Source organism: Rhinolophus hipposideros, assembly GCF_964194185.1.
Source record: "Rhinolophus hipposideros genome assembly, chromosome: 9".
Lineage (NCBI taxonomy): Eukaryota > Metazoa > Chordata > Mammalia > Chiroptera > Rhinolophidae > Rhinolophus > Rhinolophus hipposideros.
The window spans coordinates 10,600,074-10,623,885 of NC_138055.1; the positions used below are offsets into that span (position 1 = coordinate 10,600,074).

A 23,812-nucleotide genomic window follows, 5' to 3' on the forward strand; every position below is an offset into this window, starting at 1 on the left:
AGCTATTTATGCTTGTAATTTCCTCACGATGGATTTCTATTCTTTTGTTATATAGTTTGCTTTTATTTTTTTTTACCTTTTTAGATACAAGGTGGAAAAATGACAGTGGTTTAGAGATGAGAAGCACTGTGTTTGTAAAATGAGTGTGTGAAGGTTATTGACAACACTGTTTATCTAAAGTAGCAGTTTAAATGTTTTTGGTTTTTAAGTGTATGCATTTAAAATATCCTTAACGAGACACTAACAACCAACCAAAAGCCCAATATAATTTCATCAGGCATTGAGGACTTGCTCCTTACCAAGAAAATAATTTGATTGAATTCTTGTGAAGCAAAGGAAATTGATCTTTCTTAAGGCTTCTTTCATTGACTTCAAGGATTTGCCTACTACCAGAAATTTTTAAATTTACCCAATCCAATTGCTTCTCCCCTGTAACTTTCGTTTTAAAACGACACAAGCCTTCCTTTTCTCTTTGGGGAATGAATCTAATAGCATCTGCTACTTCTCAGCTTGATGCTGTGTCCTCACTGCCCTTTTTCTTTGGGCTGCTGAAGGATAGACAAATATTACTAATTGGTAAATATTTTTAAAACAAAGCACAGACTTTGGAATTGTCTTGGATCTTCCTTCAAGGACTGATACAAGATCTGTCTTCATCCTTGCCCTTCTTAACTGTTGCCTAAAGTTCTTTGCTGGAATGGGTTCCCCTGGAACCGTTCTGAGGCTTGTTAATAAGAGATTTATTTTGGAGTCAAAACCTAGATGCCTCTTCTGGGATCCACTTAAGATAAATTAACAAATGCTTTTCTTTTTGTGAATTAAGTTTAGTTTCTTATTTCTTTTATGTTTGGAGTTGACTATAAAATTACAATGCCTTAAAAGGAACCAGAGAAAAGGAGACTTACATGGTTGTATTGTTTAGTTAAGAGTTATTCATAGTTAAGAGTTGTTCAGTCTTTTAACTGAATGCTTTTCAGGACAGAAATTAGTTTAATTGAATTTTTTTAAAGCAATAATGGAAAAACTAGTCACAAAATAATTCTGAGATAAGGAATACTTACATGTAAAACAGTATTTAACCAAATGGTTCCAAAACAAAAAGCAACTCTTTACCATGTCTTATTTTTTAATGAGACTTTTGGCCCAAGGTTTTGCAATATACCCACTTCAAAACATAGGTGAACACTGTTATGCTTCCGTGCCCATCCCTTTCCTGGCTGCCAATATTCTACCTTTATGCCTGGAAAGCAGAGTTTCTATGCTCCGGGAAATAATTATTTCTATGTTGACATTTTATTTTCCTCCTTTGCCCTTCATTTTCTGGATTTGGTTTACCTAGATTATGGGTTGAATATATATCACTTACATATATACACATGCGTACATATATACTTAAATTATTTCATGTGATTTTTAAAAAATCTTTTTACTCCTTTATAAAAACACAAAGCCAGCTGTATCTAATTTTCTGTGATTCACTGAAACAGAGAGACTATTCTTTTGAAAATGTTCAATTAGGATATATGATGAAAAATGGTACCCCTTGCCAAAAAAATTAACTAATGTACTCAAACAGGCTCTAGAAAATGATTATGCGGATATATTTGGCTTTACTGAGTCTCCAAATTTCACCAGTCATGACCAGGATAACGTGTCAGTAGAGTGGCCATCTGTTCTGGGTTAGCCAGGATAGTCCCAGTTTATATTCACCATCTTAATATACATATTAATAGTGTCCCCTTCTTTCCTTAAAGTGCCAGTTTGAACAATAAATTATGTTGTCGCTCTCCTTATAGACCCTTTGAGTAACAACTTTTAAAAAGTATCTTTTTAAGAACCATTATAAAAAGAAACATGATGTATACTGAGAAGTAAAAGGAAAAAAGCATACATAGTTCAATATTCACTAATATTCTCACATAGAATCTTAAACAGAATTCTAAATAATGGTCACCTAGTTCAACCCCCGTATTCTTGGCCTTGCATTCTCTGCCGGACACTTCTAATGACTAAGAACGGGTTGCTTTTCAAAGTGTATTCTATTGTTGAAATTCAGACTTTCCACCATCCTTTTCACTATCACCCAGCCCCATAACAATTTGTGATAATTACCAAGTTTATTCAAGAAAGAAACACAAAGATTCTAACATTTCTATTTTCCGTCAAGTTTTGTCAGCATACTTTTGGTATAGTTGTCGCGTGAAGGGACGCATGTATTATAAATACGCAATGTGTAGAAGGTGAAGAGTTTCAGACTGTGCCAATGATTAATTAAGTTCACTACAGGACTACAGAATAGAGCCCAGCAATTATGGTATTTCTAGCAAGTTTTTAGTTGATGTGTTCTTGTTACTCCTCTCAGGTGGATTTCTGGAGTGGTGGGGATCTGGGTTTGGGGCTAGGCTTAAATTTAGGCTGGAATTAGGGAAGCTAAAACCTCTCTGTTCCAGAGGTTATCTCCTGCCTAGTTCCCTGGCTTTTGATTTCATGAAAAGGGGATTTCCTTGTTTTTTCCAAAATACAATCAAAAGACTGTCTCTGAAATTGCACTAAGTTGGCCTTTGTGATTTTCAGTAAAATTTGATAGGTAATGCTGAGGTGAAATGTTTTTCTTTATACTTAAAACTGAATTAATGGTGCATGTTTTTCCAAAGGACTTAGTTTATTTATTTCCTTTTGTTACCATTTATGGGTTTTTAGTTTTATTTTTCTTTTATGTATTTTTTTAATTTCTGTGTTCTGGCCATACCCAGGAGAACCGTCTGCTTTTGATTTCTCCCTTAAAAGTTACATGGTAAATTTTCTTTCTCATTCTTCTGAGATGGGAAAATTCAAAGAGTATACAAATTAAAAAATACTTTCACAATGCTCATCCTATTGCTTGTTATTTATTGCAGTCTGAGGCCAGACTAAAAAGGTGACAGTTATTCGGCTCATATATGCCCTTGATGATAAATGGAGGTCAAGGCAGGCGATAAAATTTTTGTCACACTCGGAAGAAGTTTAAACCACCATCATATACCTCATAAGCACCCCATTCCGATGTCCAAAAGACGGCTAAGATAGCTGGTAATCACTTTTGTAAAACTGATGTGTTTAAATTATTAGCATAGAAGGGCCTTGGGAACTGAGAACTTAGGTATGCGTATAAGGCATATGGATCTGCATTGTCCAGTACAGCAGCCATATGGAGCACTTAAAATGTGGCGAGTCTAAATTGAGATGGGCTTTACGTGTAAAATACATGCCGATTTCAAAGACTTAGCACACAAGAAAGAATGTTAAACATCTCCCTAATAATGTTTTTATAATGATGCCATGTTGAAATGATAATGTGTTGTATATATTGGGTTAAATAAAATATATTATTGAAATTAAAATAAACTTGTTTTTACTTTTTTAATGCGGTTAATAGAAAATCTTTATATATGTGGCTTATATTGTATTTCTGTGGGATAGTGCTGATGTTGACAAACATGTCAACATCTTTTTTTAATTAAAAATAAAAGTTTACTTTTAGTTTATCTGTTCACGTTCTTTACATACCTGAAATACTCTTGGTAAGAGATTGAGATTAAATCTTAGTTTGACTTTGTAGTTATTCAAACTGGCCATTATATTTCCCTGTTTGATACATCGTATGATCATTTTAAAGCTCTTCTAAGGAATATGTGTTAGGTTTAGACATAATTTTATTAATTTTTTTTTTCGAAGCAAAAGATCTGAATGACCAAACTTAATATGAATTAGATTTACAAAAGTGAAGGGACATTAAAACATAATTTCATGTAAGTATATTTTCCTATTAGTAAATTTTTAAACCTAGATAATCTGTGAATATCCTTAGCTCAATTCCTGGCACATTTTCAAAAATGCTAAATTTTGTTGAAGAAACAGGACATTAAATTTTTTTTCAAGCTTTATTTGAAGTAACATTCTTGTAACCAAATTGTAAATGTGATAGATAACTAGCAAGCATGAAGTTAAGTTGATAGAATATCATCTGTTCAAAGTTTCAACACGAGAGAAAAGAATTTGAAAACAGTACTTTAAAAATGCTGGTTATATTTCTTACCTTTCTAATCACAGACTGATTCTAAGTGTATATATTAATTTCCTGTTGCTTGTGAATGAATTAACCACAAATTTGGTGGCTGAATATAACACAAATGTATTATCTTACAGTTCTGGAGGACAAAAGTCCAAAATGGGTCTCACTGGGCTGAAATCCAAGTGTTGGAGGACTGTATTCCTTCCTGTGGCTCTAAGAGATGATTGACTTCCTTGCCTTTTCCAGTTGCTGGAGGTGGCCCACATTCCTTAGCTTGTAGCCCCTTCCATCTTCAAAGCCATCAATGGCCAGTACAGTCTTTCTCAGACTGCTGCACTCTGGTTCTGACTCTTCTGTTTCCGTCTTTCACGTATAGGCACTCTTGGGATTACATGGGGCTCACCTGGATAATCCAGGATAATCTCCCTATCTCAAGATCATTAATTTAATCACATCTGCAAAATCCCTTTTGCCATGTAAGGTCACATGTTCACAGGTTGCAGGGATTAGGACAACTTGGGGTGGGGGCATTGTTCTGCCTATTTCTCTTCAAAGGAAAGAGGAAATATCCCTTGTCTCTGTTTCATGTCAGGAGATCCGAGGTATCAACATGGCCTCGTCCTCCTCTTTCTCTAGGTGAAGATGCCTGTAAAGACTGCTTTATTTTCATACCTTTGGTATCTCGATAAACATTGCCTTGGGAGTATAAGCACCTTTCTTTATGAAACACTTTTAAAGCATTTCAAAGTGAATTTTTGTTCCAGAATTAAAGTCATTATTGAGAAAAATATTACACGAGCAGACTTCAAGGTTAAACTTGGTCATTTGCTGACTGTAAAATGTTGCTGCTGATGACACCACCCTGCAGTTTTTTGGATATGCAATTATTGTGTCTAGGTGTTCTGTCAACACATTCCAGAAAGGAGGGTCATAGAACACATTTGGCAATTAGATTTGAAAAAGAAAATTGGAAGGATTTTAGGACTAATGTAGTTTAGTAAATAGAATACTGAACTTAGATTTCAAAGCTTAATTTCTAATTTCCTCATCATTAGCTGTAAGAAGCAGCTACTGTGTTTCTCCGAAAATAAGACTGAGTCTTATACTGTATTTCCCCAACAATAAGACCGGGTATTATATTAATTTTTGCTCCAAAAGACACAATAGGACATATTTTCAGCGGATGTCTTATTTTTTCAAGTACAACAACCTACATTTATTCAAATACAGTCATGTCATCTTCTTCTGGAACATCGTCAGAACGTACTAAATGCGTCCATCTGGCTGACGAGCTTAACTGGGGCTTATTTTCGGGGTAGGGCTTATTTTCGGGGAAACACAGTATGTGAAAGGAAGAAGGCCTTGTTGATGCTCTGGGCCTTGTTGGTGCTTGGGTACTTAACCTCAGTTTCTTTACCTTCAAAATGAAACCAGCAGATTTATCCTTTCTATCCACGGTTGTATTTAAAAGATAAACTATGTATGTATATATATAAATAGTCATAATGCTCAAATTAAAAGCCTAGCTTTAGCCTCCATGTAATCTGTTATACAAGTCCTAATTTATTAATTTCACCCAAGGCATAAAATGTATGAGGCTGTGACAATCAGTTGGAATACAGTTTATAATACTTCTAAAATGTGATATAAAAATTCATCACTACCTGTGACCTTTCTCAAAAGGTTTAACTTTCCTAATGGAAGAGTCTCCAGAATTGGAGAGCTGGTTTCCTGTCTTCACAGGTCTAGTGTTGATGACAAATGGTATGATTTGTTAGTAACTTGCCCTTGTATGCCTTGACTTGTCAAAGTGGACGTAACATAGTAATACTAAAAGTTGTTTCTGAAAAGATGTTTCCATTGATATTTTCCACACATTGACGTTTTTAAGGGAAGCACTAACTAAAAAGTACCCATAATATTCCAAGCAACATGCGTTTAAAATTTTCTGTCAGCTTCACATTGCGCTTTCTAGAGTGTTTGTGGTGATATCCAAGTTGACAGTAGACATAATCCATTGGAATCCTCCATGGATCGCCACCCAGCCGTATAGTCATTAGCATGGAGTAATCAAATCCTTCAAAATGATGCAGTTGCTTTTATAAAATCTTATTGACCAATGCACACTCTACCATCTCAGTTAAGAACATGTTTTGCATATGGAGGAGTACCCGTGGTATTAAGCTGTAAAGCAGAACTTCAGTAAAAAATAAAGGGCTCCACTTCTCCTACAATGGAATGTTCAAAGAACACTGAAGGGACTGTGACGCTGTTGAGAAATGAGGACTTACCCAGAAAATCCTAAGAATATTTTATTCCACAGATGTAAATAGCTTGAGAGAATTTTATAGTCGCAAAGTGGAAAGATAAGGAAAAAGTACCTAGAATGTAACTGATAAAATTCTTCATGCAATAACCATATAAGAATATAGTAAATCCTACTGATGTTGAAATTAACAGTATGGTTATGACCCAGACAGTATTTTCAGATATGTGAACAATAAAGTAGGGTAACTCCGTGGTCCACTTCATGAATTAAAGCTACGTGGGTTGGGTTGGGTTGGATTGGGTTTGGTTTTGCATATCGACAAGGCACACATAAATTAATCCCAACTCAAGATAGCAATGGTATTGCTGTTTTACAGTCTTCTCTTCCTGTTGAATAGTATGCGACTGATGTCACTAACGTAGAGCTCATTCCCATTGCCTTTGACTATTCCTTTTTTCTCTATATACGGAAAGTTACCAATACATTTAATAGCAGATGTAGGCTTCAACAAATGTGTAACTTCAACAAATTTGCATAAGCAATTATCTGAAATTCAGCTAAACATATTTTTACTCTATGTGCCAGTCTGGTCGTTTAAAATCGGCACTGAAGAAATGTCGTAATTGATCACTGCTTGGTGGTAGTTTCATTTGCTTAGATGAACATGAGTACTTATCTTTACCACACCCATTATATACATCAAGATTATGTCTTAAATAATCCTGTTTCCCAAATAATTAATGGTAATATAAGCAAGAGACAAAGTGGGGCTAAAATGATAAGTCTTCCTAAAAATCTCATTGTACAATGATGATACCTAAATGCCAGGTTTCCTGTAGAAACTACTAGGGACTAATCAATTTAATTAAATATTGTTTTAGTGTCATATAAAGGAACACATATATTAACAGCATGAATTGATAAAGGTAGGACATTTTTTAAAAACACTCTGATTCTTGGTTGAATAATTTGGCCCGAGTAACTCCGTACCTTAATTTTGGTCTGGCCTCACGCGCTTTATGTTTTATTTTATTATTGTTATTGTTGTTAATTACATTAGTATCATTACAACTACTACAGTTCCTTATTCTTTTATCGGGTTTAATTTCCTTTTACAAAATATGCATGGACCAAAAATGTGACTTTGGGAGCGTATTGCTGAGTTGTTGCCGATGTCAGTTTCATACTGTGATATTTTTTTCTCTATTTACCCAGGGATCAGTATTTCAATATAACGATGCGCATGTTTTCCCCCCTTCTCCCGCTGCATGCAGGGATTCGGGTTCGTAACTTTCGAGAATAGTGCTGATGCAGACAGGGCCAGGGAGAAATTACACGGCACCGTGGTAGAGGGCCGTAAAATCGAGGTGCATGTCTTCAATAATTCAATTTCTGGTTTATATTCTTCTTTCTCTTTTTTGTGGATTGCCTCACTTATTTCACATTTGGAACCCTGTCTTGTTTGTGTGTGTGCACACATGTATGTGTGTGTGTGTCTCTGTCCTTCCCTTTCTTGCATTAAAACATAAAAAGTAACACTTCTGTCCTCCTCCCTCCCCTTTTTTTTTGTTGTTTGGGGGTTTTAATTTTAATTTACTTGTGTGTATGTGTATTTTTCATTTACTTTTTTCCTCCAAAATGTTCATCATTCCGCTCTCTTGATTTTTTTCCTTTGCTTCAGTTTGCGAGACTCCAAATTCCTGTGATCAGGCCAAAATAAAACTAACTTTACAAATGTCTGTAACTATCCAATTTATAACTTTGTGTCCGGTAATAAATCAAGGGGCCAGCCAGTGTCCTCTCTTGGGAGGCCAGTTCGCCTCCATGTGCACGTGATAAGCAAAGAACAGAAGATGGTAGAGGTGGGGGGGGGGAGGAATCCAAAATTCATGTAGTTTTCAAATATATTTAATATCAAGGATTTCAGCAGTTGATGGATAAAATCCTCAAACAGGGCTTGATGGCTGCCTGGTGAATGTCCTGTTGTGACTGAGCCAGCCACCTGGTGGCCACCAGCCCTCCTCTAGAAAGCAACGAAGGCTAACTGGCTCCTTGCCCTGCCCCAATTTTTAAAAGTATGAAATATCAAAGCCACCATTTTGAGTAAGATGTCTGCATATTTTGCTTTTTTTTTCCCCTCCCTTTCCAATGGTTTAGCATTTAGGGCCCTTCACTTGACTCACTCTTTCCATGGTAACTATACACAATGCTGGCGATGGTGCCCGTTGGCGGTAAGTGAAACCAAAGCACTAGAGAAGAAGCTTTATAAAATGTAATGACCGAACAATTAAATAAGAAAGAAAAAGTCCATCTGCCATCTCACATTAACACTACAAAATGTGACTTGACTTGTCGCTCCTCCTCCTTTCCCTTCCCCCTTTTATTTTCAATGCTGTTGGGTAATGCCGCCTGGACTTGGATGTACATTGTTTTGTGGCAGTCTGAGCTGTCTGATACTGACGTCATGGTGATTTCCCCCCCGCACATCTTACTCAGAGTTACTGAACTCCAGTTTGGCTGGTTTTATTAATGCACTTCCTGCCCCTATTCCCTTTCCTACTTTTCCTCTTTCCCATACTGTTCAGAGCTATGACTGTTCTTTCTTTGACCTTGATGGCTCTGCTTCCTGCCCGTGACACCCTTCCTGACCTTCTCTTGTCTTTCCCCTGCCTTTTTGTTCTCTTTACCCAAGTTCTGTACCTGTCCTTTACCCTATTCCTTTCCCACCCTTTCTCTCTGTTACATGCAGCTATTGGTCTCTTTTTGCTGACTGGTGGTTTCTGATTGGTTCTGGCCCTTTTTCTTTTAAGTGCTTGGGTGTGTTCTGCTCCAGCAGCTGGTGTAAGCTCTTGCCCCATTCTAATCCTGTCTGTCAGCCTCGCTCTTCACTCTCTCCCTTCTTTCCGAAATCGTTTTTTTTCTTTCTTTTATTTGTGTGTGTGTGTTTTTAACTGCATGCCCTCAGTCTCATCATTGTTGTATCCCATTCTTTCTTTTTAAATGTGAAATGTTTGTATTATTTGGTGAGTCAGACTAGAGTAAATGCAGTTTCAAGCTCTTTTCCTCACATAGAAATATTATCACTATATAAATCCTAAAAGACATTAAGACATTTTTTAGTTCCAATTTTACCTAAAATTGGCCTTTTCATAACTTAAATTTATCACTATACAAATTTATCATAATGTAAATCGCAAGAGACAAATTAGGACATATTTGTATTTTGTATGTTGTATAATTTTTTTTTAAAAAAGACTGGCCTGTTTTATGATCTGACAACCCTATATAATCAAGTTCTGTTGTGAGGCTTCATCGTTCTTGACAAGAGTTTTGAGGCTGGTTCTGACACGGCCTCAGGATCCTGCCTTCTAAGGAGTACCCTAAGCTTAGTACCCTAAGCTCCATTTGTCTTTCCTCCATCAGCACCACCTTTGTAACTCCCACTTACCCTAGCACTGAGAATGCTTTCAGTTACACCATTCTATAACGAGGGTACCATAACACAAAAGAAACATTAGTGCCTTTTTTTTTCAGTTCCTTTAATTGCCTAAAGACCTTCTGAAAACTTGATTCATAAATGGTAAGATCACAGAGTCTAGAAAATTCACAATGGTTCTGAAGACTGTCAGCATGAGAATCGAGTTGCTCTATTGACTAACTTCAAACAGTAAAACCTTATACAAACATCAAAAATGCTGAACGTTCAAATAGGTGAAATCACAAATTCATTTTCTTCTTGTAAATCTATTTCTTGGCCCATACGGGAAGCCTCTGTTTTATTAATGAACTTAAGAGTTCATGTGCAAACAGAATTGTTTCCAGTTTATTTTTCCCCCCATATTTTCTTTAATGCAGAGACTTCTTTAAGAGATATCCAAAGAACTTGCAAATGTATTTTTTCTTTGGAATACATTGGGTGGTAAAGTAGCCCCAGTTTCCCATTTGGAGACTAAGAAACTGCATTTTACTCTTGTTAGCCTCATTTAATAAACACTTCAATTAAAATACTATATATTAATATTTTATATTGTTGTATTAATTATTTAAAGCAATGCTCTCAGAAATTTACATTTTAAACTGAGTGCTATGTTATTGGATGAGCAACCTCCATGTTCCTTAATGTGGTCTACTCCTCCCTGCCCCTTCTTTCTGTTTTTAGGTGAATAATGCTACAGCACGTGTAATGACCAATAAGAAGATGGTCACACCATATGCAAATGGTAAGAGATTACATGGAAGAGATTCAGAATGTTGTTTATCCTTGAATAAATATATGAGCTTTTCATAAATATCAGAGAATCTCTCTTGATTTTAGTCTTAAGACAGTATTTTCTTTACCTAAGGATGGTACTTTGTTTTTAGAAATTAACTTTTTTCTTAGAATTAAGCTAAGTTTTTTAGTTATTAAGGTGTTACGGTCTCAGTAGAGGTCATGTGATACACAGTGTGAACATGTCATTTGAGGTTACCTATTAACTCTAGTTAGGTCCCAACCGAGTGCTCTCTTTTTTAGTTGCCGTAGTTCTTTGTAATAATAATAGGCTTGTCCATAATAGCCTTGGATACCCACCAACTCTCACTTTTACTACGGATTCCTACTCATTTGAGCATGAGTGGAATAATCCTTGACCCCTTCTCTCCTTTTTTCTAGAGGTAACAGCCATGGGGGTGTGTGTGTTTCTTTTCTATTTTCTAGCTCATGACTACCTGTTTTATAGTGAGTTTTATAAATGTTTTTCATTGAGAAGGAAATTTTCTGTGACTAAACAAACAAAAACAGAACTTTTACATCAGTTGTCAAATTTAACCTAGACTCCTGTTCCCTAACGAGATAGGATATGATTTTGATCCGTAGTGCACGTTGCTTTGCAGATTGTGTTCTATAGCGCCATCTTGGGGGGGGGAGAGGAAACTGGGTGGGTTGGGTCCTGAGGCCTCCCCATTCTACTTTGGTCTGAGCAACTCCCCATTCTCTGTTTATTTTAGAGTTCTGCATAAGGTTTATCTAGAATAAAAGGGAGGATGTCTCCCTTTTTATTGCTTTATAAAAGTTTGACCTACTGCTAGCGTATGTGCTGGTAGAAGTATATTAGTGTTGTGTCCCACAAAGTCTTCAATAAATATATTTAACCCAGCGTTTCAAACAGATGTTATAAATCAGCATAATTTTATTTTCCCTGCTCATTTTATCAGTGGTATATCATGTGATACCATCACTTCCCACTTTACCTCTTGTTTTCTTCTTTTCACTATCACAGAAACCGAAGTGTCTAGAATTTTGATAAAAGCCCAATATAAACAAAAAAAGGAGGGAGAGGAAAGCATGTCAGATTTCCTTTAGATCCAGGGGGAATGGTGTGGCAGAAAGAGCCTCTAATTGCAATTCAGAAGACAGGAATTCTACTTCCAGTTTGACTTTTCAGTTTTCCTCTGTGACAGTGGGCCAATTTCCTAACCTATCTGATTCTGTTTTCAGTTCTATGAATTGGCAGCCACAGAATTTTAGCACAAGTGGGCTCTTTAGAAGTCATCAAAAGCCAGTTCTCTTAGCTTATTATTATTTAGGAAATGAAGCCCCTAGAGGTATCGTACTTACTCGTCCCAGAGGTAGTACGTATCTTAACACTCTCTGGCTTTTGTGAAAGTCAAAATGACATAAACGTCTCTGAAAATACATTGTAAATTGTACAAAACTAAACATATACAGCATACCATTGTATAAATACATCATTATTATAACGTGCATCCATTGTATGCATTTGTAGGGACTGCCTAAGTAATAGTCCCATTGGTAGGAAAGAAAAGGTTATGTTTGAATATGATTCTAAAATAATATTCAAATCTCATGGAGCCAAACCTGCATCTGCAGTGTTCAAGTTTCTGTAAATACCCTTCTGGTGAATTCTCAGGCAGTGTTTTAGTTTATCTTGGTTGTAGTCACTTGATTTGTCTGACATTGTAGCACATTTGTGCTCTTACAACTCGAGTAGAATTTAAACCCAGATTTTGTCAAATTTTTCTGTAGAATAGTGATGAGGCATATCTGTGAGCATGTAAAATAATGAATGGGGATTGGATTGATTCATAATGAATGGGTTTTCTCTTGCATAATGTCTTTGCTTATAGCCATTTAAATGTGATGATTGGCCTTCTCTTCTGTCCATTCATATATTCACAGAGCAGCTGTGGCACACTTAGGCCCTTAAGCTAATACAAACGAAGTAAACTATTCTTGAGAAAAATAATAGGGCATGATTGCTTATTTATAAAGCAATTGTATAATGTATTGTATAAAATTCAATAAATATTTATTAATGTTACTATATGTAATTCTACTCTTTAATGATCAGCGGGCAGGAGGACATTTTTCTTTTTCTAACACTTGTCATAATTCTACAAATATAAAAACGAGAATGAAGAAATACAATTGACACCAAACATAATGTTTGGGAATACTTAAAATTTATAAGTATTAAGCTAAATGTTTAAGTTAATATTCGACAGCAGTCTAATATCTTGTAGCTAAAAAGTCTGATTAACTTAACTGTGTTCATTACAAATTAAAATATCAGAAGACACGCACTGAAGTTGGGAATGTACCTGGAATTTTGCTATTGCGTATCTCTTCCTTGCTGACTTGGTTAACTGCAGAGAAATCCCAATGCTAAATCCCAGGGAAAGGAGATTTCAGTTTATCCAGGATTCCATCAACATGGTATAATTGAACATAAAGTTCAAAGATCCAGGTCAAATTTGAATTCACTCAAAGGATACCTTTATTAAAATAACTGCAGTAGTAAGTAGTGTTAAGATGATATATAGAAAAGTGCATCACAGTGTGATGTAGAATGATACACACTGTGTTCTGCCTCTTCTCCTAAACAGAACGGGTCAGTAGGCAGTTCTGTGCATGGCACTGTACCACACCCCAGGATTTATTTATATTTCTTTTTCCTTCTCTCATTCCCTTTCCATCTTCCTACCTCCCAATTTGTTTTCTCTGCCCCCTTTCCTGCCTACCCACCCCGTAGCCCCTCATTATCCCTTTACTTGGCTAGACCTGCTTAAAGATCATCAGGTCTGGGAACGTCACTGTCAAGGTTAGAATGCCCCAGCTGGCATTCTACAGAAAAGTTGATACGAGACAGAAATCATCCCAGAGATGTCTGAAGCCAGCTGGCACATTGCTCCTTTCCCCTGTGTTCCTCATGCAGTCTTCAGTGCTCACTGTCCTCTCTTCCATTTCAGGTTGGAAATTAAGCCCAGTAGTTGGAGCTGTATATGGCCCCGAGTTATATGCAGGTAGTATTTAAGTTAATTTTTCCGTGTGTGCTATTTAACTGTCACAACATCTGTTGTTTTTCAATTTGCTATTCCTTTGTAACTGTTTTACATTTTTTAATTTTTTTAATGCAATCAGCATCCAGCTTCCAAGCAGACGTGTCCCTAGGCAACGAAGCGGCAGTGCCCCTGTCGGGAAGAGGGGGCATTAACACGTACATTCCTTTAATCAGTAAGTAGCCTCTGTCAGCCTGGCACGGACTTGGCTGTCAGGCGTCGGCAGCGACGTGCAAGCTGTCCTTTTTCCCTGAGTGTAATCCGTAGCTGAAAAGGAGGCGATGCCCTGGCCTGCTTAGCCTGTTCTAGAATTTCTTGGACCAAATGTGAAGATTGTCACAAAGCATAAATAGTTGGAAAAGGCAGAGGTGGGGTGAGGGCATGTAAAGAACATTTTAGTCTGTACTTTATCATAAAGAAAACAAAAGAAGCATTTGTGGAATCTGTTATATATGTCCTCAGCAAGTCAGCTTTGGGCCTCAGGTAGAGTGTCACTGAAAAGAGCCTCCAGGATTATTGGTTCTTCTCAGGTCTGTTGATATCTTGAAAGTCATTTTGACCTGAGCCATGTTGCTTCGGCAAGAGGTATGATCCAGTTCAATGGCTCATAAACAGTATCTGCCTCTTTATAGGATACAAGGCCACGGAGGAGAGATAGTTTCCTTCTCACCTTATATTTCTGGATTAAAACATTTTAGATAAAGGAAAGTTGACTAATGAGATGAAATGTCTAAAGACTATTGTGTGCCTTGGCATTTGGCACTGTGTAAAAACATAAGTGAATATGCTTATGAAGAATGATGATTATATGCACATAACCATGTCTGGAAACGATTAATCATTGGCCAGTCAAAGTTTTTATCAGTCTCTTTAAATTGCCCACAGAAATTAGAAGTCTCGTCTCTTATTACGGCAGTAGTTCTCAGCTTCTTGACCTGCTTCTCACCAGCTTACATTGTAATGCCAAAATTAGGATGGGGCAGAGGGAACTGCGTCAAGATTTATCATGAAGGAGGCATGGCACCATTAGCTTTTGCATATTGGGTCTCTCTTTGCATTTCTTTGTCAGAAAAGCTGTGGTACATACCTTTTACTCAATTAGTTCAAAGCAAGTTGTGATTGTACATTTGCTGTTGAATGCCAGTTGACATTTGTGTCATATTTTGGGTCTCCCTTTAGTTCCTGGCTTCCCTTACCCAACTGCAGCCACCACGGCGGCCGCTTTCCGAGGAGCCCATCTGAGGGGCAGAGGGCGGACGGTATATGGTGCAGTCCGAGCGGTACCTCCAACAGCCATTCCCGCCTATCCAGGGTAAGCATTAGATTCCAAAATAAGCAGCTGGACAAGAAAGGACTATGGCCCTCTTATAACTTCTGGGACGTTGCCGTGCCACGTAGTAGAGATTCTATGAATATTTGCAAATTAATGGATTAGTTGGCAAGAACCAAAATAGACCATCATCAGAATGTAACAAATACCAATTCATTGTATAAATCTTCATTTTGGCCATCTTAAGCCCTCTTGGTAGTGGCTCGAGACAGTAGCCAGACGTCTTGTGTTGACTAGCAGTGTGTTGGCATGGAATTCACTCAGCATCGCACGAATGTGGATTAACACGACTGCAGAGAGCCAAAAGAGGAGCTCAAGCTTGTAGTTCAATACCGTATCTGCTGTGTTCACCCCCCATCACCACCCTGGGTTGGGGCTGAGGCTCCCACACCTGCCCTCCCTTTCAGTTACACTGCCTGGGTGGTGAGCAGCAGAACTAGTTACCCACAATGGATTTGCTTTCTTTGTAGGAAACGGATTAAAAGAGGTTAATTCAAAGATGAACCAAGTCCAATTGAATCAAGGGAGAAAGGGAGAAGTAGGAAGAATTAAACTACAGTTGGCTTCTGAGTGATGGTAAAACCATGAATGGAGCTGAGCGTCCCTCACCCTTTGATTTTTGTACGGAGGGTGTCTCCTGCAGTGGACTGATTCCATAGCAACAAATAAATCCTTTGTTACTGAATGGGGGAGAAGGAGTGAAGGTGGCAGGTGTTGTTTTTAGTTGTTTCTCAGCGTCAGCCTAAAATGTATATTTTTATAGTGGACTTTTTCATAAGTTAGTTGTATCAAGGACTTGCCTTCTCCAAAGATGTGACATTTGTGTTCATCTTTTCTCTGCCTATGACAGGTTTGTTTTTTTTTTTTCCTTATTATTGAGGAATAAACTTAGGGGCAGAGGAGCCTGTTCATTCTTACTTAGTTAAAATACAAAAGGAAAGAGCCTCCTTTGGGTCCTTTTCTGACAGTGAACTTGGCTTTGAGCTGTGCTGAGTCAGCATTCAGTCATAGACCAAATGGACCTGCCATCAGAGGTCCTCCATGGCACAATCCTGTGCTGTAATTCTAAAGCATTTTTATTAGGCAGATAAGTGTGCATGTTGAAATAGGCAGGTTCCAAAAGCCACTGGAAGGGAACTGCTTTAGAAATAAGCTTTTGTTTGCAAGTTATAGATGATTAAATCCCATGCATTCCATCATCTCCATCTTCTGCCATTACTTACTTTTAATTTGATCCTTTTTTCTCTCAACTTGCCTTTGACCTTCAACCTCTGACATCTCTTTTTAAAGAAGTAAAGATAAAGATGCAGTATTGTTTCATCAAGAAATAATTCAAGTAAAACATAAAAACTTACCTTTTGGAAGTTCTACACACTAGGAAAATTGTTCATGAAGTGTCTTCCATTTCAACCCAGGAGAGTTTACTGGCATGTTTGTAAAGAAGTACTGCTCACCAGAAACATGGGACTTATTTATTTTGTAATATTCCTGAGTTACTTTATAAAGTGGTTGAATTCGTTTCTATTCAATGTAGGTCATTTCAGTATTTTGGCCACACTTGAGTCAGGTATATATTTGCTCAAAGATATTTTATCTTTCTGTCTAATCACATCAATTACCGTGCATTACATTGAACACTAATTTCCCATGTTTTCTTTTTTATTAACTAAACCACCTGTTTACATGGAAGATGGCAAGGAATAAGTCCAGTATTATATGGGGAATGGCCTAAAATTGCTTCTCAGCTTAGTAAACTAATTTCATCATTAATCATTGTGTTCTAGCCTCCTTGTGGCATTTGATGCAGGGAATAGTGGAATTCTGCTAGAATTTAGCTGAATATTCCCAGTGAGTGATGCAGCTTAGTGTAAAATGTATTCATGTTTTTAATGCCACCGCTCTTCTTTGTGGGAGAAATGGTTTTTAACAGTCGCTGTATCCCCTCTCTGAAATTGTTGAAGGTTAACTAATCACCACTTGGCATCAGTGCTTTGCATTTTATTATTAGCCTTCTCATTACGAACAAGTCTCTTTTATACAAAAACGCAGTTGAGAGGCAGATTACTCTCCAATATCATTCTTTAACTGCAATTGGAGACTATAAAAAAATGGATAGAACTTAGCTAAGTAGACATCACAGATGGGTGTAATTTGCCTGTTGTGTAATCCAAAGGTACAGCATGTTTGGGGCATTGCAAAGTATGACCATACTGCCCTGTAAACACCACAAAATGTCACTGGGAATAGAACTCAGAAACTCCCACTACCTATAGGAAATAAATGATTGCATATTCAAGGTAAAAATATGATTTGATGACCTCATTTGCTAGCTAATTGTTTATTGTAACAGAAAAGGTAGTGGTGAAAATGCCCAGCTTGTTTAGTTGAATAAACAATAAGCGGATCTTCTCATTTAAAACAGCCAAATCTTGATTTAACAAAGATGCAGAAGAAAACCTTATCTTTTATTCTTATCCCTATTCTGTCTGTTGGTCCCAAAGTAACATTTAGAGAAATTATATGCACAAAATACCTCAAAAATTTTGAAATCTATATTTTAGTTGTAAAAGTTTAGTGTTGCTCAGGATTAAAACAAAAAGTCATGTATTTTATTTGGTTGATACAAATTAATTTTCTAAACAGGAAAATAAACTCTTCTATTCCTAATCAGCTACCTTCTCAGTTTTATTCTTTTAAATAAAACACGTCATACCTAGAACTTCAGTTAACAATAGTGTTTTTCAGAATTCCATGAATATTCTTATAGTCAAAAGAGAACCCTTAAAATCTTCCAGTTACTCCTCCCACTCTGGATTATATTGTTACTATCTGGGATCCCCACTGCACCTTTCAATTCTTGAACCTTGGACCAATCACCTTAACCTTTAGCTCATTATCTCTGCTTGTGAAAGCAATGCATTGTGGGTATTTTTGGTTGTGTTTTTTTTTTAATTACATTCTGTGTTTACTTTGGTCAGAATTGATTGACTTGTTTTTCTAAGGTGTTGCATTGGTTCTTAAAATGCTGAATAATAATACTTTGCATGCTTGTGTGATCAGCCAAATCTTATCGCATGTCTAATGTGCAGGGTAAAAAGCAGGTGATGTATGGATATTGGGGAAAATTTACACATTACTATGAAACTAAAAGAAAATAGTAAACGTCATTTTGAAACATACTTTTGCATAGGTCCCACCCTAATGGAATTCTTTGGGTTTGTTTTTTTCATATTAAACCCCTCTCTACATGCCAGCCCTTTCTGCCACTTCCCCTCCACCCCCACACACACAGATACACATACCTTTTGAAGCTCTTTAAAGAAAACCTTCCTCATAGGTCAAGCTTCTTTTTAAAAATACTCCAGATATGAAAAGGTGATGTATCCAACCCAGCAGATTTTCGATAGCTACATTAGGCCCTCTGAGGGTGCTCTTTATTGTTTTCGTCTTACTTTGATTACCAGCCATCCAGGTGGTTCATTCCAGGTCTGCACGCCTTCCCCTCTGCTCATGTCCTGGAGCTGTGTAATGTGCGTGTGCACCTTCACATTTTCCTTGCTGACTTGCTGTGGCCCCAAGCCCAGGTTATGTATTCATACATCACCTGCCTGTGTAGAACGCATGTGCATGCTGCCGTCCTCAATAACCGGAATGTGTTTCTGTTCTTTTGTTTTTTTTGTTTTTGTTTTTGTGTGGATTTTCTGCAGTGTGGTTTACCAGGACGGATTTTACGGTGCTGACCTCTATGTAAGTACACACACTGGGGCCTTCTCGACCCCATCCCCTGACAAGCCAGCCTTTTTTTTTCTGTTTCTTTGGTTTGGTTTGGTTTTTTTTAAAAATATAATTTATTTAATTTTTGTTTTCTTTTTCCATGTGGATATATATATTTATATATTTAAGAATGCAAGCATGCTTCTCTGCCACTGCGCTTACCCCTGGGTGCAAAAACTAAGCCTTTGGGTTTCTGGGTCGTTGCTAGAGTCAGTCTACTGGACATATTCTTTTCCCTTCCCTATACCTACAGATGTTCTATGGATCACTACAATATCTGCAAGATGATCAGCAGGTTTAAAGTCTTTTATTACTGTCGTATCATGTGCACACATAAATGACAGGCTAGCTGAGCCCTAAGCCAACTCTTTCCCTTTTCTGCTTCTCTTTTCATTTCACATTCCTCTTTAGATCATTAGAGCCTCGATGTATACAGATGGTAGTGTGCTGTCGGAATTGTGTGTTTTCCTGTTTGACATACTTGGAGAGAGTACTGTCTTGTGAAAGTGCAATAAGGAACTGATGCCAGTGAAGAGTGGGTAGTAATGAGAGGAAACCAAATATCCAGTTGCTTAAGGCCTTTCTTTATCAAAAGGTCCACAACCGGTGGGTCTCTTTTCTTAAAGAGACATCTTGAGAGAAATGAGTGGCAGAAGTAGCAACCTAGACCCTTCTTATAGACACTGGCCTGGAATACAAGATTTGTTGATTTCTACCAGCCATGTTAACACGTAATTTACTACCAAAACTGTCTAGCTGTAGCTCAAGTCATGTGATTGGTTTGTCACGTGCTATTTAAAATATGGATAAAGTGATCTAACTGACAGAGTCACAATTTTTGAGTTTTGAAGTCTTTTATTGGGACCTCGCCAAATAATCTTTTCTGAATGCAGGCTTGGTCTAACCACCAAATCACTAAGAAACAATTCTGTAAGAAAAGCTTGTTGGCTTGAAATTATCCCTTGGCCTAGGTTACAGTTGTCCGGAAATGCTTTCTCCACTGTTATCTCCCCAAATCAATAAGGGTACCATTTTAGTGAACTATTTTCACAGTCTGCCAGAGATTCTCTGGCAATCTAAAAATGTTAATGCATTTTCAGAATACACTCTGTGTATTGCAGGAAGTAGCGATAGGATAAAATGATCCTCCAGGGTACTGTAGGTGACTATATGCACCTGTCCTATGTAGAGAAGACCTTCAAAGTATGCTCTAATTTGACAGATGCTTCAAGGAAACTTAGCCATAATTTGGTCCCAGCCCTCTCGCTTCATAGATAGTTTCTTAGAGAAATTGTTACTTACCCTGGATTACATAAGTGATTTGTATAGTTAAGCATAAAAGCCAACTAACTAATCCTTATTTCATTACCTCTCTTAGTATTTAATTAAAATTCACATCTTTCCTCAGATGATTTTTCAAGAGGTGATGTAAGGTATTTTTTGTCCTGTGCTCACAGTGAAACTTGAGGGTTAGGGAAATAAACCCTAGTTTTACACCAAATTACACTTTTCTAAATATACATATTTACATATGATCTTCCCATGTACATTTTCCCATATGCATTAGTGTTCATATGCTCATGAATCTCATCTTTATGTTACGACGTTATTTTCTCGAAAGCTGGTGTATTAGACCAGCTTTCCATATGAATTATTTCTTGTCAAGTTTTTTCCTCTTTAATATCTTCTATGTTTGGTGATTTTTAAGTATGGCCTACTTCTACCTTATTAAGACTTGCCTACTTCCACCTTGTTAAGTCAACCAACCATATATTTGTTGACAGTTCTCTCATTTCCTTCATTCACAATATGTGATTTCATTAAGAGAAAGGATTTTTCTGTACTTGTTGAGAAAATACTCTTGAATATTTTTATCTACTTACTGGATTACCTTATCAAGCTAAACAGAAATAATTCAGTAATCCAAAATTCTTTTTGACCTGTGACCCCTTGTTGATGAAAAGAATTAATAGTAATGTTATTATCATTTTTAGTTCCTGTCTCCCCCCCGCCCCCCCCCCCCCCCCCCCCGCTTCTTCCGCCTCCCCCCACCCCCAATCTGGTTCAAGCCGTTGTTTCTCAGTCTAGTTGTATAGGACACAGCTCCCTGGCCCAGGCTGGTATTATGGGCCTTGTGCTCCTCCCGGCTGAGACAGTTGGTCTCCCGTCGTTGGTCAGCTGCTCACGGCAGTTCTCGCCGGGCTGTCGACCACTCAACACTGGCCACCAGCTGCTCATGGCTGCTCATGGCAGCCCAGCTCCAGGGAGAGCCATTGTTCACAATCTTAGCTGTAGAGGGCGCAGCTCACTGGCCCATGTGGGAATCGAACCGGCAACCTTGGTGTTGGGAGCTCGGTGCTCCAACCACCTGACCCACTGGGCCCTAGTTCCTATCTTAAAGCAGTTACTAGGAAGAAAAATGTGGTCACTAGTGCTGACATGATACCCAAAATCACTAATGAGAAATAATAATACATTATGAGGTAACTGTTGAGTGAGGCCTAAAATAACTATAGCTTTTAAAACTTTATATCCCCTCCCCCAGTTTCATTAAAGATTTCATGAAATATTACCCCCGGAGAAAAACAAATTTATATGCCCTATTCCGTATGTGAGGGAGCTAAGGATGCTTCTTTAAAAACACACAAACAAATAAAAAACCCTGTTGTTTTACCTTGAGTTTGTTCTGCTTCTCTCTGTACATTTTTCCATCTATGGAAATCTGTCAAGATATGTTTAGCTCTTGTTTGCTCAGAAGGGCAGATTAGAAATACAAAGAGTGGGGGGTTTATCTTGTATAAAAAGAACGCTGAACCATTGCTTGAAGAGATGAAATGAGGTGAAAGAGTTTAGGTTGCTGATTTTGTTTTAAGTTATATTAATTTAGGTTATTAGTTGTGGAAGTTTTGAAAATCTCTTTGCCTGCTCTATTCTTAGGCCATAATCCCTGCTAGCCATTGCCTTCCTTTCTGTTGCTTTTATGGCACGTTCTTCTCTGGAGAACTGATCTAGCAATTGTGCCCATAATTTGTAAAGTGACCCCCTGGGATAAGACTTGAGAGAGTAGCAGATAGATTGTATCCACCCACCTCCTCTTTACTTGTGATGGATAGAATTAGGCATGGTTCACCCTAATTCACTTTCTAAATGGGATAACAAACTGCTCCTAATTCTCCTCCTGTGAAAAGCATGCTTGCATCGAAAGGAAAGAAAAGGCTGGTGGGCCCCTAAGCGGGCTTTTTGTATGATTGTTTTCCTTCCACAGCTGTGTTTTTTGAACTGCTCTTCCTGTGTTCTGTTATAGAATAGTCTTACAGGAACCAATCATTAGCGCTAAAATACCTCAGGTAGGAGTGCCAGTGTGACCTGCCAATCAATCAGATTGTGGATTGCAGTGAAAAAAAAATTGAATTATACTAACCATTCCAGCTCCACGTTAGAGATGGGAACAGAGGCTTTTTTGGACAATCAAGACTTGTGAGCGTGTGATCTAAGCCCTGCTACCTCAGCAGTGCACACAGTCAAGTTCCATACATGATGGCACTTCCTCCGAAATTAAATGTTCCTTTCCCATTGTCACATATCCACACTGGGCGTGTTCTATGCACTGTCCCGTCACTGCCACCTCTTTTAGTTTGTCAGTTCCGTTGAACAGTGGTGCTTAAACTGGTCTTTTATATTTGGAGATCTTAGCAGTTGGGGACATTTTCTTACTACTGTGAAAGAAATGAGAAAGGGGAGGAAGTAGAATCTTTCCAAACAGGACTCATGAATCTCCAATTGGGCCCTATAGTGAAATCATAGTAGTAATTGGACTGTGCTCCCACATAAAATTGCAGTTGCCTTAAAAATCTACACATAAAATGGAAACATGTATTTCCCTTCCTCTTTTCCTTTCACCTTAAAACAAGATCAACGAGCCCGTTTGGATAATAACACACTGTTAGAAGGTTTGCTGATAGCTGGATGCTAGAAAAAAGAAAGCAGTAGATAGCTTTTCACAGTTGAGTTTGTTTATTTATGTAGGTACCCAGCAAGATTTTAGAAATGAGCTCTGGGGAGATGTGGACTAGTAGAGTGTTCGAAAGGTTTAATTCATGAAAGGTGATCTCTCATCTATCGTAGAAGTAGCAAGTGGGAGGTATTAAGTTCATCTTAGCAATTTCTTCTCTTAACCCCAATTTTAAGTAATAATATGATAAAATCTAAATACCTTAAATTTTTTTCCTAACTGCTTTTCAAAGTAGATAGGTCTCTCAGTCAAAAGCATAGCAGTATTTCATTAAGTTCTTGTATTCCCGTCTGTGTTATTCACAATCAAAGGTGCCACGTTGCCTCATCTCTTTAGGAGAACTCCATCTCCTAAAGAGAGCAGCAGTCCAGAGCAGTGGCTCCCAGCTGGAGTGGGGAGGAGGTGAGGGACAGGAAGGAATTAGGATCCTTTTGGGACAGGTGACACAGTGCAGCAGTCAGCCCAAACCGGGTGGGCAAGATTTCTGCCCCCTGTGCTGCAGTGCTTGTGGCATCACACCTGCCATTCTCCCTGCACACCTGCCCCCACTCCTCTTGCTCTGTAAATCTCCACACCACATACAGGAACAAGCTTTCTCATTTTGTCTGCTGGTCTTGAAATACACACTTCTCCTCAGTGTCACATAATGTCATTGTCTTCCAGGTAGAACGAAGGTGTCTTGACATCACATGCTCACCAAAGTCCTGTTTTAATGTAAACCTAAAACAAAAATATAATAAAATTAAAGGGTAGGTTAAAACCAAGATGAGGGGAGAGTCTGCCAGCGTGAGATGAAGCTAACAGATAATGCAGATAAAGGTCAGATATAAGAGAGGCAATATGTAGAATCCTTCCATGTTGTTCCAGTTTAAAACACAGCTGCAGAACTGTGCAGAAAAAATACGTGGTCAGTGTGGCAATGTTACAGAGTTCATTAGACGATCAAGTAGGGTCAGAGTGCAGTAGGGAATCCCTAGGAGGTGACATTGAGTCGTGGAATACCGAGACTTGAACAACAAAAGGCTCTTAAAGGTAACA

At 37.8% G+C, this 23,812-nt stretch overlaps 1 protein-coding gene across 50 annotated transcripts in view; it reads left to right on the forward strand.

The window, feature by feature from the left end:
- Positions 1 to 23,812, forward strand: part of RBFOX2 (RNA binding fox-1 homolog 2) — a 257,128-nt gene that overhangs the window by 221,142 nt on the left and 12,174 nt on the right. For 21 of the 50 annotated variants that reach the window (XM_081060030.1, XM_081060005.1, XM_081059988.1 and 18 more), the window contains 6 exons: positions 7,595 to 7,687; positions 10,480 to 10,540; positions 13,569 to 13,622; positions 13,741 to 13,833; positions 14,838 to 14,970; positions 18,696 to 18,735. In XM_081060030.1, coding sequence (XP_080916156.1) covers positions 7,595 to 7,687; positions 10,480 to 10,540; positions 13,569 to 13,622; positions 13,741 to 13,833; positions 14,838 to 14,970; positions 18,696 to 18,735 — 474 coding nt within the window. Of the gene's footprint in view, positions 1 to 7,594; positions 7,688 to 10,479; positions 10,541 to 13,568; positions 13,623 to 13,740; positions 13,834 to 14,825; positions 14,971 to 18,695; positions 18,736 to 19,015; positions 19,058 to 22,066; positions 22,110 to 23,812 lie in introns of all 50 variants that reach the window. The other 29 variants (XM_081060014.1, XM_081059983.1, XM_081059985.1 and 26 more) reach the window with 8 other exon arrangements.